This window comes from Elgaria multicarinata, chromosome 5 (assembly GCF_023053635.1).
Source record: "Elgaria multicarinata webbii isolate HBS135686 ecotype San Diego chromosome 5, rElgMul1.1.pri, whole genome shotgun sequence".
NCBI classification, from domain to species: domain Eukaryota; kingdom Metazoa; phylum Chordata; class Lepidosauria; order Squamata; family Anguidae; genus Elgaria; species Elgaria multicarinata.
Window position 1 is genome coordinate 7,633,532 of NC_086175.1, and position 16,825 is coordinate 7,650,356.

General features: G+C 44.4%; 1 protein-coding gene across 1 annotated transcript in view; it reads right to left on the reverse strand.

Moving 5' to 3' along the window:
- Positions 1–8,001, reverse strand: part of TNFSF11 (TNF superfamily member 11) — a 41,678-nt gene extending 33,677 nt beyond the window's left edge. Inside the window, exon 1 of the mRNA XM_063127422.1 lies at positions 7,771–8,001. Within this exon, the coding sequence (XP_062983492.1) occupies positions 7,771–8,001 (231 nt within the window). The remainder of the gene's footprint in view (positions 1–7,770) is intronic.
- Between the last annotated feature and the right edge of the window lie 8,824 nt (positions 8,002–16,825).

The following is a 16,825-nucleotide window of genomic DNA, read 5'->3' on the forward strand; positions in this document are numbered from 1 at the left end:
AATAATTGCAAATAAATAAATGAATAAATATTTGTATTAACAGAATTAGCAGGAAACAATATTCCACTAATTCAGAAGTAGTGAATAAAATTTCTCTCCAACTTAAAAGATTTCTAAGTATGTATCCTAAGTATGTATCATTTTAAAAGTTCTATTATGTCCATAGCTTTTAGGTAAGATATCTTTCCCTTTAATTATTTTTCCTTGCTTAAACAGAACAAGGTTTTAACAGTGCTTGGTGTTGTGTCCAGCTCTGCTTTAAAATACAGTACCCTTTATTGGGTTTGCACAGGCATCATTCCAAAGTGATCCAATATATTATTACATTTGCATGCATCAGAATAAAGTGAGAAATAGATTTTTTAAAATAGACCATGCAGACATTCCAAAGACAAACGCAAGATCAGGTTGAAAACAGTTAAAAACCCAATCAAGCCAATTTAGATGGCATTTCCCCCAAAATAAATTCTATGAATTCTTTGTAAAATAAAGGAACAGCCTCAATTTCATATCACCTTCTCGGCAGAATCCGGATCAAAACAGACACTACTTTAAATCTGTGTCTAACATCTATGTCTTCCCCATCCCCCATTTTTACTCTACAGTAAGTGCAGGGCCCCTGCTCAGGATTAGGACCCTAGCGTGGCAGGCAGGGGGGCTTTTAAGATCTGGATCAGGGTCCTTTCACCTACTCTAGAGCAAAAATGATTTTTTTTAAGAAAAGGAAAAAAAGAAAAAGACGTAGCTGATAGACACAGATTTAAAGTAATGTCTGTTTTAGCCCTAAATTGGCAAAACATGCTGTACAGGGATTGAGTGGTAGCAAAAATTATAGGCTGGGCTTTTGGGGAGGAAGCCATACACATCTACATAGCACATAAAGAAGAAATCTTGGGTTCTCAAAAGCTTGCACTTTTTTCTTTTTGGTGTGTGTGTGTGATTTTCTGGTTGGCCTAATAAAGGTATTACAGCAACATGGATTTTGGAAATTTTGTTATGGTCAACCTTTGCTTTTTTGTGCGATACAAACCTACTGACATTAATGCCACTGAAATGTGCAGGGTTCACATATAACAACCCACGACTCAACAACCCACGATTCAACAACAACCCATACTCAACCCACAGGGTCAATTCACATAATCACTACAGCCCACCATAGGCCATGGCTTATTTAAGGCAACTCCATGGCACAGGATTGCCCTGGTTTGTCAGTTCACCCAAACCCACTGGCTGGGGTTGTTTTGGGGTTAAATAACTCTATTTAAATAACACTTTTTGAGGGTTGTTTCATCCTCAAACAACTCCAGCCACGTTCAGAAAACATGACAAACCATGGCAAACTCACACTGGGGGCTGAATATTCAAAATGGCCCTCAGCACATGCCACAACCCACCACTGATCGTGAAAAGTCGGTCACACTTTGGGTTGTCGTTATATGCAACCAGGCCCCTATTTCCCAAGAAATTACTGGAAAACAAAAGAGGGAGAGAGAGGGGTAGATTGGAAGGTAGATATATTGAAAGTTATGGCACAGTAGCAGCTAGGCAATATCGTGTCACATACTAGTCTTACTGAAAATACAAGACAATTCTTTCATCATTGACTTTTCCCCAATAATTCAAGATCACTTAAAAAGAGGATGAACAGATATTGTTCGCCTGACCTTCCCACAGCTTTTGCGACTGGTCCTTCAACTTGGACTTTAAAAGTGGAGTAAAGTCACTTGATGGAACTTTTGCATATTTAAAAAGGTGTGATGGGTTGCCATCCTGGTGGAGAGGAACAGGAAACAAAATATTGAGATTGGTATTTCTCCCATCTACCTACTGTACAAACGGTCTCTCTCAAACGAGGACAAAGAAAAGGAGAATTTAACTACATTATGGTTGAATCTGAAATTACTAAACACTTTTATTCCAAATGAAGGACTGAGTTTAACTGATTCTTCAGTCAGAAATATCTGGCTACTTCAGACTGTGGATCTGAATTACTCCTCAGAGTGTGCAACTTTTCAAGAAGCAAGAAACGTGTGGGAAAGGCAAGGGTCAATGAAGTGCTTGCTCCCACCAAGACATTTTATCAATGAGTCTCATCCCAGCAAATGATGGGATGAGGCTCCCACTAAAAACGTAAGAACTGCTTTGCTATATCAGACTTTTCAAGTGCCTCTGCTCTTGAGGAAGGAATGAAGGACACAGACAGCCCGATTGCTTTGCCCCAATTAAACAAGGATAAAACATATCCAGGGGTGCTATCAACTGCTAATAGTAATTACAGTTATAAGGAACCAACACATTCAGAAGTGTTCATATGAATTCAGATATCTAATGCCTCTTAACATCGATTTTCCATTTAAATGTAGCTAATATTAAAGGAAGATAAGGCCAGATCTACACCAAGCAGGATATTCCACTATGAAAGCAGTATATAAAAAACAGGAGCCACACCAAGCAGGATATAGCAGTATGAAAGCGGTATATGGTTTGTGTCAATGGGCCCCAACAGTTGTCAATGCACTTCAGTATCGCTATAAAGCAGCAGTGTGGCTCCTGCCTTTCATATCCCACTTTCATAGTGCAATATCCTGCTTGATGTAGATGAGCCTTTAGTCTACCAATGGCCAATTCTAACCCCTTTTAAAACCATCTCAAACTAGCAGCTATTCTTGTTTCCATGAATTAGATTATGTGTTGTCTGAAAAAGTACTTGCTCTTGCCAATCCTGTGCCTACTTCCAGACGGTCAACTTAGAAAGCAGAAGACCATAGGAAATTACGTGGCAAAGGCAGAATAGGATCTCGGGATGCAAGTCTAGGGCACCATAGTTCTGAGGGGGCCCTAATGACCCCCTGAACTTTTGGTGGCAGCTCCTCCTTCCTTCTGGCTTAACCTTGGCTGCAGGGTTCCCCAGCCAGTTGCAAAAGAAATTGCCGTGTCAGCTAGTTGGGCAAGCCTGCACTGCAGTGCTCCATTTTAAATAACTGTTTTTGAACTTACATTTTGAGTAGCAGTTATCTGAACCAATCAGATGCTGCTTAGGGGGGCACAGCCAATGAGAGAACAAAAGCTCCATAACGACTGCCCCTTTGCCACTCCTGATGGGAGTTGTTGTCCAAAACATTTAGCGGGTACCAGGTTGGCCTAGAATAGATCAACAAGCCAGACCAACTTCATTGGGTGCACCAAAATTCTAGTATTGATAGGCAGAAAAAACTATCTCCTCTTTCCAACCGTTAATTATTTTAGCAAGTTTTGTCATGTCTCCACTTCATAGGGGTTTTGCTCCACAACTATAACGACTCAAACCACCAGCCCCAAGCTTTTCTACACAGCAAGGTGCACCAGGCCCATTTTATTTGCCCTTGTATACCTTTTTCAGTTCCCTATTTTTATTAAATGGTGCAACCAGAACTCTGTACCATATTCGGTACAAGGCCATGCCACAGACTTACATAACGGAACTATGCTTTCTGTTCTCTGCTGCTGGGAAAGTCAAAAAGAGAAAACAATAAAACAAATGAGCCTTAAATATTTGTTTTCTGTTTCTAGTTTCTACTGTGCAAGTCAATGTCGAAAGATGCTCCTTCTGCTCTCTCTAATGGCAAATATAGCAGAGTTCTGGAGGATGTGGTATTAGGGCATGCAAATTGCATTTGAAACAATATCTTGGTCATTATATTAATTGTATAGGAGTTGCACTGCAAGGGTAAGACACTGTGATTAACCCAACACTGCACAACCGGTGACCTCCTGAGCCAAATGCAGTCTACCAGGCAGGCACGCAGTAAATCTCCTGTTCTTGCTGGCTGCCAAGGACTGCCCAGACAGACAGGGCCTTGTAAGTACGTCACAGGGCATTGTACATGGTTGGTTGTCTGCATTCTGCAGATGGATATACAACTTGTGCAGTTCCGCATTAACCTGTATGAGATTTATTAAGATGGCTGAACCTTTTTTTAAAGCCAGCATTTGAACTGAGACTATAATAGTTCTAAAATATTGGTAAACCTAACCCCAAATGTTGAATTTGATTATCCTGGATAAAGAGAATCACCTGCTGCTGGATGACAATGCTTAGAAACAGGTTTTTAAAAAATCAGATGTGAACATTAAGAAAGAGTACTAACATAAGGCCAACCTCATGTGTGGTGGGATAAATTCAATGGGCTGCGTGAACTCATCAGTAATGGGCTGTATTGGGAGTTATGGATGGATGAGCTCCTACGTGAGAAAGAAAGCCTAAAGAAAGATATAAGAAATGTAAGTATAGGAAAGCTTTCTGACAATTTATATATTTGACAACTCCACATTCACAATACTGCTTTACCCAAGTGAAATGGTTTATTGGAAGACTGAATGAAGAAGTGCTTGCAATCCAATCCTCTGTTTGACGTACAAATATAAGAGCATCCTTGCTGGATCACATCACATCATCCACCTAGTTCAGCACCCAATTCTTCAGAGCGGTCATCCAAATACTTCTGGAAATCCCACAACAGCAGGAAGGGAACAGATCCCTCATTGGCAGTTCCCCAGCAACTCATCCATGACCACTGAACACAGAAATTCCATTTAGATGTCATGGCTAACCTTCACGCAGAAGTACATCCCACTGAGTTCAATGGGACCTATTCCCAAAGATGTGGGCATAAGATTGGTTCTTCGTTAGTCAAATTAGTCAATAATAGTGATAGCGATACTGCTCAATACTGGACAGTTAACTGTTCAGTAGGTTCTCCGCATCATCATTATCAGAAATTCCATACTACTAAAATGTCATTAAGATATTAATACCTTTATGAAGCTCTCAGTTTCAAATGAAGTGACTTGTACCAGACCACAAACTGATACACAAGAAAGAGAGAGAGAGAGAGAGAGGGAGAGAGAGAGAGAGAATCAAAAGCCCAATTGAAACTCATTTATTTCCAACTCAGAACTGATTCATTGGATCTGAACAGAAAAGACCCAATGGGTAAAATCCAACCAAAGTTAAGCAATCTCCCCACGCATTAATTTCAATATGAGAGATTAAAGCAAACGCTTAATTCTCCCACTGAAATCAATAGGACATAAACATGCTTAGCTTTGGCTGGATCTTGTACCACCTTAAAAACTAACTTATGTTAAAAGCACAGGCTTTCAGAGGGCTAACCTACACCTGCAGCCCTTTCTTTATGGATGAGGGATGCTTCTGAATGTTCCCTGCTTCTGCAATCATCACTCACGGGGCATACATGACTGATCTCTCCGCAATTACAGGAGTGCCATGCCGCGAGCATGTGTGCCCTGTTACGGCACTTCCGCATGTGCATCAGTACAAGTAGGCGGGGCTAGACAGGTGGCTACGGGGCACTGGGTTTTTTTTAATGACTCGTGAGGGATGCCCATGAGCACAGATGTGCAGCAACACAATGAGGGGATAGGAACTCCGTCGAATATGCACTACTGCGCAGATATGTTTGCTATCAGGGTAAAACACGCTGATACCCATCCAAAATATGTGGTGGAAATGGTGGACAGTTTCACTCCCGCACACTTCTGATACCCATGCCCACAGCAGTGACCTCGGAAAGAGGGGACACACCGCAAACCTTCTTCAGAATGGATGTGAGGGAGCGGAAAAAACGCAACAAAAGCAGTCAGGGATATTTCAGGAAAACTGAGAGGTGGAGTCGAGATCACTGCAGGAGCAGGCGAACGTCATGTGCCCCATAAGTGATGACTCCGATACAATCCTGCAATATACGGCTGGTGTAGACTCCTCCGGAGTCAACTTTGTCTGATGCTAAAATGGACTTAACAGCAGCCAGCATATTAGGGTGGTTGATTGACTTTTCAAAGGAATCAACTTGGTCGAATCTTCAAACTTTTACTTTTATTTTAAAGCAAGCTATTAAACATCTTGATGGCAAAGGCCTTGCATTTCTTCTGCAATACTTGCACATGTATTTCTATGAGGCATTACTGCCTGCACAACCAAGTAATTTTTTTTTCATCAAGATTTGAAAAAGAGAAACCCAACCCCAAAATTTACTTCTACCTCTGGGGAGGATGAAAGCAAACATCAGCCTCCAACTTCCTTTGAGAAAGTTGAGAACGCTAAACCGAAAAAAAGCAAACTCAACCAATGCACAGGGTAATTTCCAAGAAAGAAAGAAAAAGCTCTTTTCAGCCCCAAAGCATAAACCACACTGCAAGCTGACTCCTCCTTCCAATTCTCTTCCCCAGCAATTCAAGTATAATATGTATTGTGCTGCCCACAATAAAACCGTATTTGATTGCAAGCTTTCCTGTGGCCTTTTGCGCTTGGGAGTTTCTCCTTTGGAGATGAGATAATAAGGCATTGCTGGCATCCCTCAACAAACAGAAGCATCACTACCTATTATTTTTCCCAAGTTCAGAAAATAAAACTTGAATAGATGCCAGTCATAAAAGGCTACATTTCTCAAAGTGAATCTATATTTCTCTGCAATAGGGATCACTTTCACTCCAGTTTCCTTCTACATTAAGAAGATTAATACTACTTCCATATTGGAAGCATAAAGCCCATCCTGCAGTAAACAACCACAAGTATATCGAAAGAGAATGCTGCCCGGAGATTGAGTTTGGTATGCATGGTTTCAGAACTAAGTGCCCTACCTGAGACTTTTATCAAAACATCACATAGCTGGCTGACGAATGCTGGCAGTTGTAAGACCCTTTTCTCTCTAAACATGCATAGGATGGTGCCCTAAAATCATCTAACTTTTCCATTCTTAAAATCTCTAGTGGCAACCATGTTCACATGGTTCAAAGTGGCAACCATGTCTATCTTGAAGTTTCTAATCACAAGTTACCAAGCTGACATGTGTACACACACACACACACACACACACACACACACACACACACAGAGAGAGAGAGAGAGAGAGAGAGAGAGAGAGAAGAGGCCAAAGAACAAAAACTGAAGCCTGGTATCCTCAGATCCAGTAAGGTTAAAGTAAGCATTCTTTCCCTTTAGTTTCCCAGTTTAACTGAAATTGTTCACAGCTTAGGAATTGGACACATATTAAGAGCAAGCAAAAGTTCAAACTATTAGCCATCAACTGCTGAGAACTACTTCAAAACATTACATAAAACCAGCCACAAAATTATTCTGTTTTACATGCGCAGAACTATAGAACAATCAAATTTGAATGAGAGCTTATAAACAGAACAGGACATGGGAGAGTCCACGCACACACCTCTACCAATCTTCAGGATCGCTTTTCCCTTTTGATCCAATCCTAAAGTTTTGCAGTTTACAACACTTTGGTGCCTATTATGCACTGTGATGCCAATTAAACAATGCTGACGACCTCATGGTTCTACGAGGGGGGATAAACTATTTCACAAAATTTATTTTAAAACCACCATCACCACACATATTGGTCCACTCCTAGCAAAAGATGCAGGCAATTTACAATCATTGTGCAAGAGGGAGTGGCGTCAAGGTGGTCTTCTCGTCAATATTATTATGAATTACTATTATGGTTGTTGTCAAATAGAGCGGGTCCTTCCAAAAGATCGACAGAGAAGGCGGCCAATTCGCAAATCAAGAGGGATCCAGGGAGCAAAGCGCAAAGCCGCAGCGAGGAACCGCCTTCTTCCCTGCGATCCTCCTTCCCGGGAATCTCCTCCGACGGTTTCAGTGACCTCGGGATTAGGGAACCAACTTTCCAAAGGAGCAGCTGCAGCAGCCCGCAGCCGCTCAGCCACCTGCGGCTCCCTCCCTCCGCAAGGCCTTACCTGCGCTCTGAAGTAGAGGAACAGGGCCACGCTGCAGATCACCTGCCCCACACCCAGGAGCACCAGCGCGGCCAAGAGGGACCTAGAGGCGGACGGTGCGTGGGCCTGGGCGGGCGCCCCACCTGGCGCCGGCAGCGGCGGAGGCGGCAGGGCGCACTCGTGGGCGGCGCTGGCGCCCAGGTCTTCGGCGCCGCGCAAGTACTTGGAATAGTCTCGGCTGGCGCGCCGCATCTCCGAGCGCTCCCGCCGAACAGCGATCCCAATCGGTGTGTGCCCGGGTCGCGCCAGACGCGGCATTTATAAACTCGACCGGGCGCAGCGGCCAATCGCTTTCTCCTCCGCAGCGGCTCCGCCCCCGCCGAAGGCGCCAAGCGCCACGCAAGAGTCGCTGGGGGCTGAGGCTGGGCTGGGGGCTGCCAGGGCGGCCCTTCGCCCGCTGGTCGGGGAGGCGGGTTTGGCACAGGGCGGGCGGAGCCGGTTGAAGGCATTTAGAGCAGTGGTTCCCAAACTTTTTCAGGTCACCGCCCCCTTGGTTCCACAAACTCATGCCCAGCGCCCCCCTACCCTACACTATAAAAATCATTATTCAGAATAGTGGTTTTCAAGACCCACCAAGGAAGATAATAACAACAAAATTCAAAACAGTAACAATTAATTGAATACTTTATTCAAAATCCAATTGGTGTGCCCTGCCATGCTGGCTGCAAACAGAGGCGTTTGCTCTCTTTTCCCTCCCTCCCTCGGCAAGCCTGGGGCAGGTGCTTCCCATTTAGAGGGGATTCTAGGAGTTGAATGACTTTTTTTCTGTCTAAACATGCATAAAATTGTGCCTTTAACTTATGTCACACTAGCACGAATACAGGAATCAAATAGGATTTCCTTCTTCAGTGGAACACACTTACTTAGGAGTAAGCACCATTTTGTTATAGGAAAGGGTAATGTATTTTAATTAAAAATTTAAAATAATTATCTGCCACCTGGTACAGAGTTTTCCTATGGAAAATCTGGCTGGGACTGAAGTAGAGGGGCACTAATTTTACTGTACTTATTGTCTTTAAATATGATTAAATATCCCACAGTTACCTTGCTATTCTATTTCTACAATTCATTTTCTCCTGTCTTTTCTTCACCCTCTTTTCGTTTTCAGGCTGAATCCTATGCACATTTACCTCAGAGTAAGTTCTATTGATCTCAGTGGGGCTTACTTCTGAGTAGACATACTTAGGATTGTGTTGCAGCTCTGTTTTTATGGTGACACAAGATACACGCGTACCATGTTTACCAAAAGAACGCTTGAAAAAAGGGGGTTGGACACCCTGAAATAAGCAAGGGCAGATAGGAATGGTTCAGCAAGAATTCTGGAAAAAGGTGCTGCTGAATCTTCTTTAGCCAGGAAGGACCTGGGGAATTGCAATTCTCTCTCCCTCCCCCTTTTCTTTTCTCTCCCAATCCTGTTTTAGTCCAGTTTTTTGGGGTGGGTGGGAGCACACACAGAGACACACAGTATCTCTCTCTCTCTCTCTCTCTCTCCAACCCCCCCTCCCCACAAGCCTCACAATAGCTGCCGGGCTGATTACGACAGGAGGGCAGCAGCTCAGAGGGGAGATGGCCCCAATCTGCAACTCCTGACAGGGGAAGGGAGCCTGGTGATCCCTTGCAGCAGCACAAGCAGCCCTGCTCCCCACCCAGCCTGCCGGCTGACTGCTGTTCTTGGCAGCTGCTCTGCCACCCGCCGTCCTCCACATGCTCCTTCCTCTCTGCCAAATGGCTGCTGCTCCCGCCTTGTGCAGCAACTATCGCGAGAGGTCTGCCGGGGCAGCTTGTAGGAGGGAGCAACTCTGGCCGAGGGAGCGAGTGAGCGAGCAGGCGGCGGTGGTTCCAGCAGGAAAGAAGCCCTGGGCCCTCCTAGGCAGGAGAAGAGTGAGGGGCAGACCAGCTGAATTCGCCGCTGTTTCCTGCTCTGCTGCCTCCTGTGGGCGCTTCCCCCACCCCCTACTTCTGGTGGGGCTGCTGTGGGCTTGAGATAGGAGGAGAGAGCGGCTGCGTGAGTGAGAAAGTCCTTCCTCAGCAGGAGCGGTGTGGGGAGAGCAGCTGAATTTGCTGCTCTTTCCTGCTCGGTCCCTGGGTTTTAGGACCTTCTGGAGAGACCACCTCGAGGGCCCCCCTGCTGCCCCTTTGCCTGTTAGCGCCCCCTGCCAGCGCCCCCTGCCCTCCCTTTGCCTCTTAACGCCCCCTATGCAATCCCACCGCCCTCAAGGGGGCAATACCACCCACTTTGGGAACCACTGATTTAGAGCATCGTGATGGAAAGGTGCTACAGACTGAGGAGCAGGCCCCGTTGAGCCCAGGTTCTCGCCCGCGGCCCCCAGCCCACCCTCAAGCACGCACACCCCATCCGCCCATCATCTCTAGCTGCCTTCCTGGACGATGGGAGTTGGGGAAGAGACTGGCCTATAGAAACTCCCACACAGACATCCCAAACTTTGGATTGTTGGTGTGGCCGTGGTTCAAGAGTTTCTAGGCTTGTTAAATTTCTATAAATTGTCCCTATTCAGCTCCAATTCTGAAGTTTTCTAGTGTTGTTCTCTCTTCTCCCCTACTTCCTTCTAACATTGAAAGCTGATAACTCGTAAATCAGTATTAAGATACCATCATACAACATGGTTGACACCTGAGCTCAGCTTTGGAAAGCCTCATGTAAGGAACCCAGCCTAGTCCAGAAATCAATATTGGATTATTATGACTTTACCTCAGGAGAAACAGATTTAGCCGAGATAGATCCAGATACCGCAGTCTCATTTTTAAATGGAAATGACGGTACACCAAACGGTGCCTTCAACTCCCACACAGGCGCAGGTCTCATTGCTTGCGATTGCCCAGAGCTGACAGGAATCCTGCGTGCACGCGAGCCCTCTGCAAGCAAGAACCACCTCCCTTGCGGCGCTTCTTCCCCCCCCCCCCCCCCGAGCTTTTCTGCATCTTGCGCTTGCCCTGGAGGAAAGAGAGGGCGTTTGGGCCAAGCCTCTCGTTTTGCCGCCAGCCCCAAGGCTCACTGGGCTCTAATCTGCACCAAGCACAATAAGGGTGATAACACTCAACCACAAAAATTCACTTAGAAATGTAAAATAGACGCAATATATTAGAGATATAAGTGATATATACAACATATACATACAGTTTGTAATCAATCTGCAGAACAATTTCTCCTTGCTGGTACTGTTCTTAAATCCCTTTAAACAAATCCAACAGTGCAAAACCTCCACAATAAAAATTAATTAAAAAAAACAGAAACAGAAATAACGTCCAATGTCACCAGCACTGAAGTTCACAGTAGCATTTTATGTTTTTACAAAACTGCCTAAGAGCAAAACTTTTAGAAATAATAGTTCAGAAGTATATCACTCCACACATGCACAATGTCAGGCATGTAGATGACATTCATAAGGCATCTATTAGACATTCATAATAAAGCGTCTAATAAATAAAGCATCTATTAAACATTTATAATAAGGCATCTAATAAATTCATAATAAGGCATCTAATAAAACAGTTGTCCCGTACATATCCTATTTCAAAGTGTCTTCATCAGTTGGACGCAACTTGTTCATAAAGGGAGCCATGGCTGTACATTTAGGGTGGAACCCTCCAACATTGTCACCATATCATTTTCACGTTTCAGACCGCCAGATAAAGTAAAATAATATCTACTTTATTATCTAATCTACACCAAGCAGGATATTACACTATGAAAGCGGTATATAAACGGCAGGAGCCACACTACTGCTTTATAATGGTATTGAAGTGCACTGACAACTGTTGGAGCCCATGACACATACCATAAACCGCTTTCATACCGCTATATCCTGCTTGGTGTGGCTCCTGTCATTTATATATCACTTTCATAGTGCAATATTCTGCTTGGTGTAGATTCGGCCTCTCTCTCTCTCTCTTCTTTCTTTTTCTGTCTCTGCCCTGGGAAAATGTTGGGGCTGGCTGACTACTAAAGGGCCTAACGGCATGGTGGGATGTTAAATAAGTACTTCATGTACTTATATTGAGTACATATTGAGGCAGTAGCTAAATCTTGTCAATTTTACCTGTATAATATTGCCAGGATTCGATCATTTTTGTCTGTCTCTTCTGCCAAAACGCTTGTTCATGCACTGGTTATTTCACGGTTGGACTACTGCAACCTTCTTCTCTCTGGCCGTCCTTCTTCTCACATCAGTCCGTTGGTTTCTGTTCACCACTCTGCCGCAAAGATCATCTTCTTGGCTCGCCGCTCCGACCATGTTACTCCGCTTCTGAAATCTCTTCATTGGCTTCCAATTCACTTCAGAATCCAATATAAACTTCTCCTGTTAACCTTCAAAGCTTTTCACGGTCTAGCTCCTTCCTATCTCTCCTCTCTCATCTCACACTATTGCCCCGCTCATGCTCTTCGCTCCTCTGATGCCATGTTTCTCGCCTGCCCAAGGGCCTCTACTTCCCTTGCTCGGCTCCGTCCATTTTCTTCTGCTGCCCCTTACGCCTGGAATGCTCTTCCAGAACATTTGAGAACTACAAGTTCAACCGCAGCTTTTAAAGCTCAACTAAAAACTTTTCTTTTTCCTAAAGCTTTTAAAACTTGATGTTGTGCAGACTTCTACTGTTACTTTCTACTGTTAGTTTTACCCTACCCTGTGCCTGCTTACCCTACCCTGTACCTGTTTGCATTCTCTTCCCCTCCTTATTGTTTTACTATGATTTTATTAGATTGTAAGCCTATGCGGCAGGGTCTTGCTATTTACTGTTTTACTCTGTACAGCACCATGTACACTGATGGTGCTATATAAATAAATAATAATAAATAAATAAATAAATAAATAATGTTAATGGGTAGAGACAGGTGATCAAACTGCACGTGGTAAATAGTATTTTTGCCTCTTTTCCATTGCCCCTTTAGCATAAAACTGGGATCATCATAACGATGAGGGGAGAAGGAACTCTCCAGCCGAGAAGACCCCAGATCCCCCTTCCCTATGCCTAGGTGTTACCACTTTTGGAGGCGGGCAGGAGACTGGCTCCTCCTACCTGGTCTAGGGTGACCCTATGGAAAGGAGGACAGGGCTCCTGTGTCCCCTAACCAGATACAAAAGAGAACAGGGCTCCTGCAGCTTTAACTGTTGTGATGAAGAGGTAATTTCACCAGGTGCTACAGGCATACAAATGGGAAGGAAAGGAACCTCTCGTGCAAGCACTGAGTCATTGCTGACTCTTGGAGGGACGCCAGCTTTCGCTGACGTTTTCTTGGCAGGCCTTATAACGGGGTGGTTTGCCGTTGCCTTCCCCGGCCATTATTACCTTTCCCCCAGCTAGCTGGGTACTCATTTTACCGACCTCGGGAGGATGGAAGGCTGAGTCGACCCAAGCCGGCTGCCTGAAACCAGCTTCCGCTGGGATCGAACTCAGGCCATGGGGAGAGTTTCAGCTGCAGAAACTGCTGCTTTACCGCACCTGCTGAAATTGTCTTTTCCATACAATTGTTAAAGACACAGGAGCCCTGTCCTCCTTTCCATAGGGTCACCCTAACCTTGTCTCTCTTGCTCACCCTTTCTGATTTTCTATGCATTCTTTGGGTACTGATTTTGATGAATTAATTGGATGAGTGCGTGCAGGGAGTGGGCTTGCCTTGGATGTGTTTTAGAACAATTATTAGTGGGTGAGTACGTTGGTGTGTGTGGATTTGTATTTTATTTTTAGCCATGGTTGTGTATGTTTTTTGGTTGGTTGGTTGGTTTTTGCCTTGGTGCATGTGTGGAATTACGATGATGATGATCATGATGCTGATGCTTTGGGAGAATACATGGGTGTGTGTTGTATTTTTAATGGCTTTTTTTTCCCTTAGGTGTGCATGTCTGTGTGGATTTATTATGTTGATGAATGTTATTTTTCCTTGTGTGGGTGGCTGTGGATTATTATGATTTTCCCTTTCATGAGTGTGGGCTGGATTTTTATTCTGCCCCCCAGTTAAGTGTGTGCGGGGAGGTTTGTTTGTTTGTTTTTAATTGTCTTGGGGAGGCTGGGTTTGGAATTGCCATAAAATGATACCTCAATAAAGTTTTCCATTGTATTTCGTTGTAACTGAATAGGAATATCTGAAAGTTTAGGCGTTAGTTCTTTTAAGAGCATCTGGAATGATGGGGCAGTTGCCTCAGTAAAATCCCTGATGGTAGGCTTGTAAAAAGTACAATATATTGGAGATACCTGGTTTTAGTAGTATTCATGTCAGCATACTAGCTGCATTTAATCTGCAGCTGCCATACACATTTGTATAACCCAACAGCAAGAAGATGAAGATGGTGGTGTATGAAAATTCCCATGAGAAAGAGAACAATTGGCTGTATCCAATGTTAATCTTACATCGATTAGACCCATTGAAATGAATGGAATGTAGACTCTGAGGGAATCTACACAGCGTTGTGAAGGTGCTTGCGTGCGCCTCCAGTGCGCCCCGAAACTCATTGTGTAGATCCTGCCTGCCTGGCCAGAAGAGGAGGAGGAGGAGGAGGCGGCGGTGGCCCCACATCACCCCTCGCGGGGACGGGGCGAAAAGTTTCCGGGCTCGGAGTCCTTGCTGCTGCCACCCACCTCCCCGCCGGCCTCCTGCTGCCGGCGAAAGAGCCGCTGAGCTCTCCGACCCGGGTGGCTCTTTCGCCAGCAGCAGGAGGCCTGCGGGGAGGTGGGCAGCGGCGGCAAGGACTCCCCAGCGAAGCCGCCGAGCCCGGAAACTTTTCGCCCCGTCCCCGCGAGGGGCGATGCGGGGCCACCGCCCCCGCCGCCTTTTCTGGCCAGGTAGGGCAGGATCTACGCAATGAGTTTCGGGGCGCACTGGAGGCGCATGCAAGCGCCTTCCCAACGCTGTGTAGATCCACCCTCTGAATACAATCCATAGTTTTGAAAAGCAGCTTGCTTGTCCTCTGGCATGATTTGAAGGACAAGGATCACTGATTTGTCATTGCTTTACACTGCAAGCACGGGCTACTCGTTCAGTTATACTCAATCTCCTCTCAGTAGCCATCTGTGCTTATCTTGGTGTGTTCACATTTTATTCTCAATTATCTGCAAATAAACTGTTATCGTGACATGGCAGCTGATGTCTCAAATGTTGTCCCAGAATTGTTCTGTCTCAGCAAGATAATTATGTGAGTGCATTGCATGATTTGGCTTGACTTCTTTGAGTGTGTCTGGACCTCCTAGGCTCTGAAAGCATTTTTCTGGAGAGCATCTGTTGGTTGCATGAGCCACGAGACCAGGTTCTGTGAGTGCATGGTTGTCCTTGACAGGAGGGTCTTGCACTTGCTACTGTAAGGTGAACAGATGTGAAAAGGCTGCAATCCTCTATTTATTTATCTGGAAGTAAGCTGAATCTGAAATCAGTGGAACTTGTTTCTGAGGTTTCTTTGGGACTGTGATTGGGATTTCTGTTCTCTGCACACTGAGGCAGTGTAAACGCAGGAGATATTTGGATAAAAGGAGGGAAAGATCCTTATGATAATGGGCATCTGTTCTGGCCTTTCTTTGTATTGCTACTGACCATGGTCTTGTTTATATGGCTAATGAACCAGAGACATAATGACACATTTTTAGATTAGTTTCTCACTAGTAAACCAGAAGTTAAAACACTGATAACACTGGTTTATCTCACCGATAAACCAGAAGTGAAGCGCAAGTGAGAAGTGACAGCAAGCTTTTAGTCCATTTTGTTCCATAGCTAATGGTTGCAGGATAATATTATTTTATATTCTTTTTGAATGCTAGGTTGCTAGTTTGTTGTATTAGATTTTTCTGCACTTGTCAACTACTTCATTTGTTCAGCGGTAGTAATATACTGCATCTGTGAGTATGGATACAAGAAAGGTGATGGGGGAAAGAATGTTAAATGTTAGGAAAGGTGAGGCTATGGTCATCCAGTGAAGGATTTGCAGTCAGAAAAGATATTTGAGGAAAGGGGAGACTGTATCACACAGAGCATAGCAAAAGCTTCAAAGTACAGCAAGAGTTACAAAAGTAGGAGTGAGTGAAGTTAGTTTCTTTATTCCAGTGATTTTAACATTAAGATGTTATGTAGAACAGGATTGTCTTAATTGTGTGCTGTGAAATCAGACATGTGACCAAGGCCATGTTTGGGTGGGCACGCCCCCTTGGGGGCTGGACATGTAGGTGGGCACGCCCCCTTGCGGGGTGCATGTTGTCATCCCTTTTGGTTTCCAAGACATGGTCAGCCTATCAAACATAACACAAGTGGACTTCCATCCATGCAACAGACTTCCCCTTCCTTGCCCCCATGTGTCCCCAAATTTACTCCAGAGGGTCTCTGAACCCTCCAGAGCAAATTTGAGGGATGCACAGTTGGGCTGCAAGGGGAGGTTTTTTCCACTGGTAGTGTCTGTCTTGTTAGTGGGTGGATACAATTCGATACAACCTAAAAACAGCTTCAGGTGTAATGATTTTGAGTGAAGAAGTGGTGTGGGGGAAGGAGTGCTACTGTTTTTCTGTTCCAAATCACTCCACCCTCATTGAGTTGAAATCAAACCATACCCTGTCTGCTTTCCTACTCCAAATCAGCTGCCCCTAAAGTAGTTTTTTAAAAGAACAACTTTAGACTTCATTACATAGATTTGTACATGATGGGGCAGTTAGCCTCTAAATTTCACCTGGACAAAAGAGAAAATCTGATTTGATTTGATTTGATTTATTACATTTATATACTGCCCCATAGCTGAAGCTGGCGGTTTACAAAAGTTAAAAACAGTAAACATTAAAAAAAATCTGCACAAAGACCATGGAAGTATGCAGTGAGGAATGTTACAGTATTTTTAATTATTTTTATTTTAACTGTCTTTTTTTTTAAAAAAAATCGCTTACTTTTTTTCACTATCTTATATATGGCTCTATTGCACCCTTATTACACTCCCTTTTTGTAGGTGTCAGTTTTCTAGGACAGGGTACAGATGTCGAACAGCCTGCGCTGCTCGAGTGTCCTCAAAACCATTGATTTCAATGGCTTACGCCT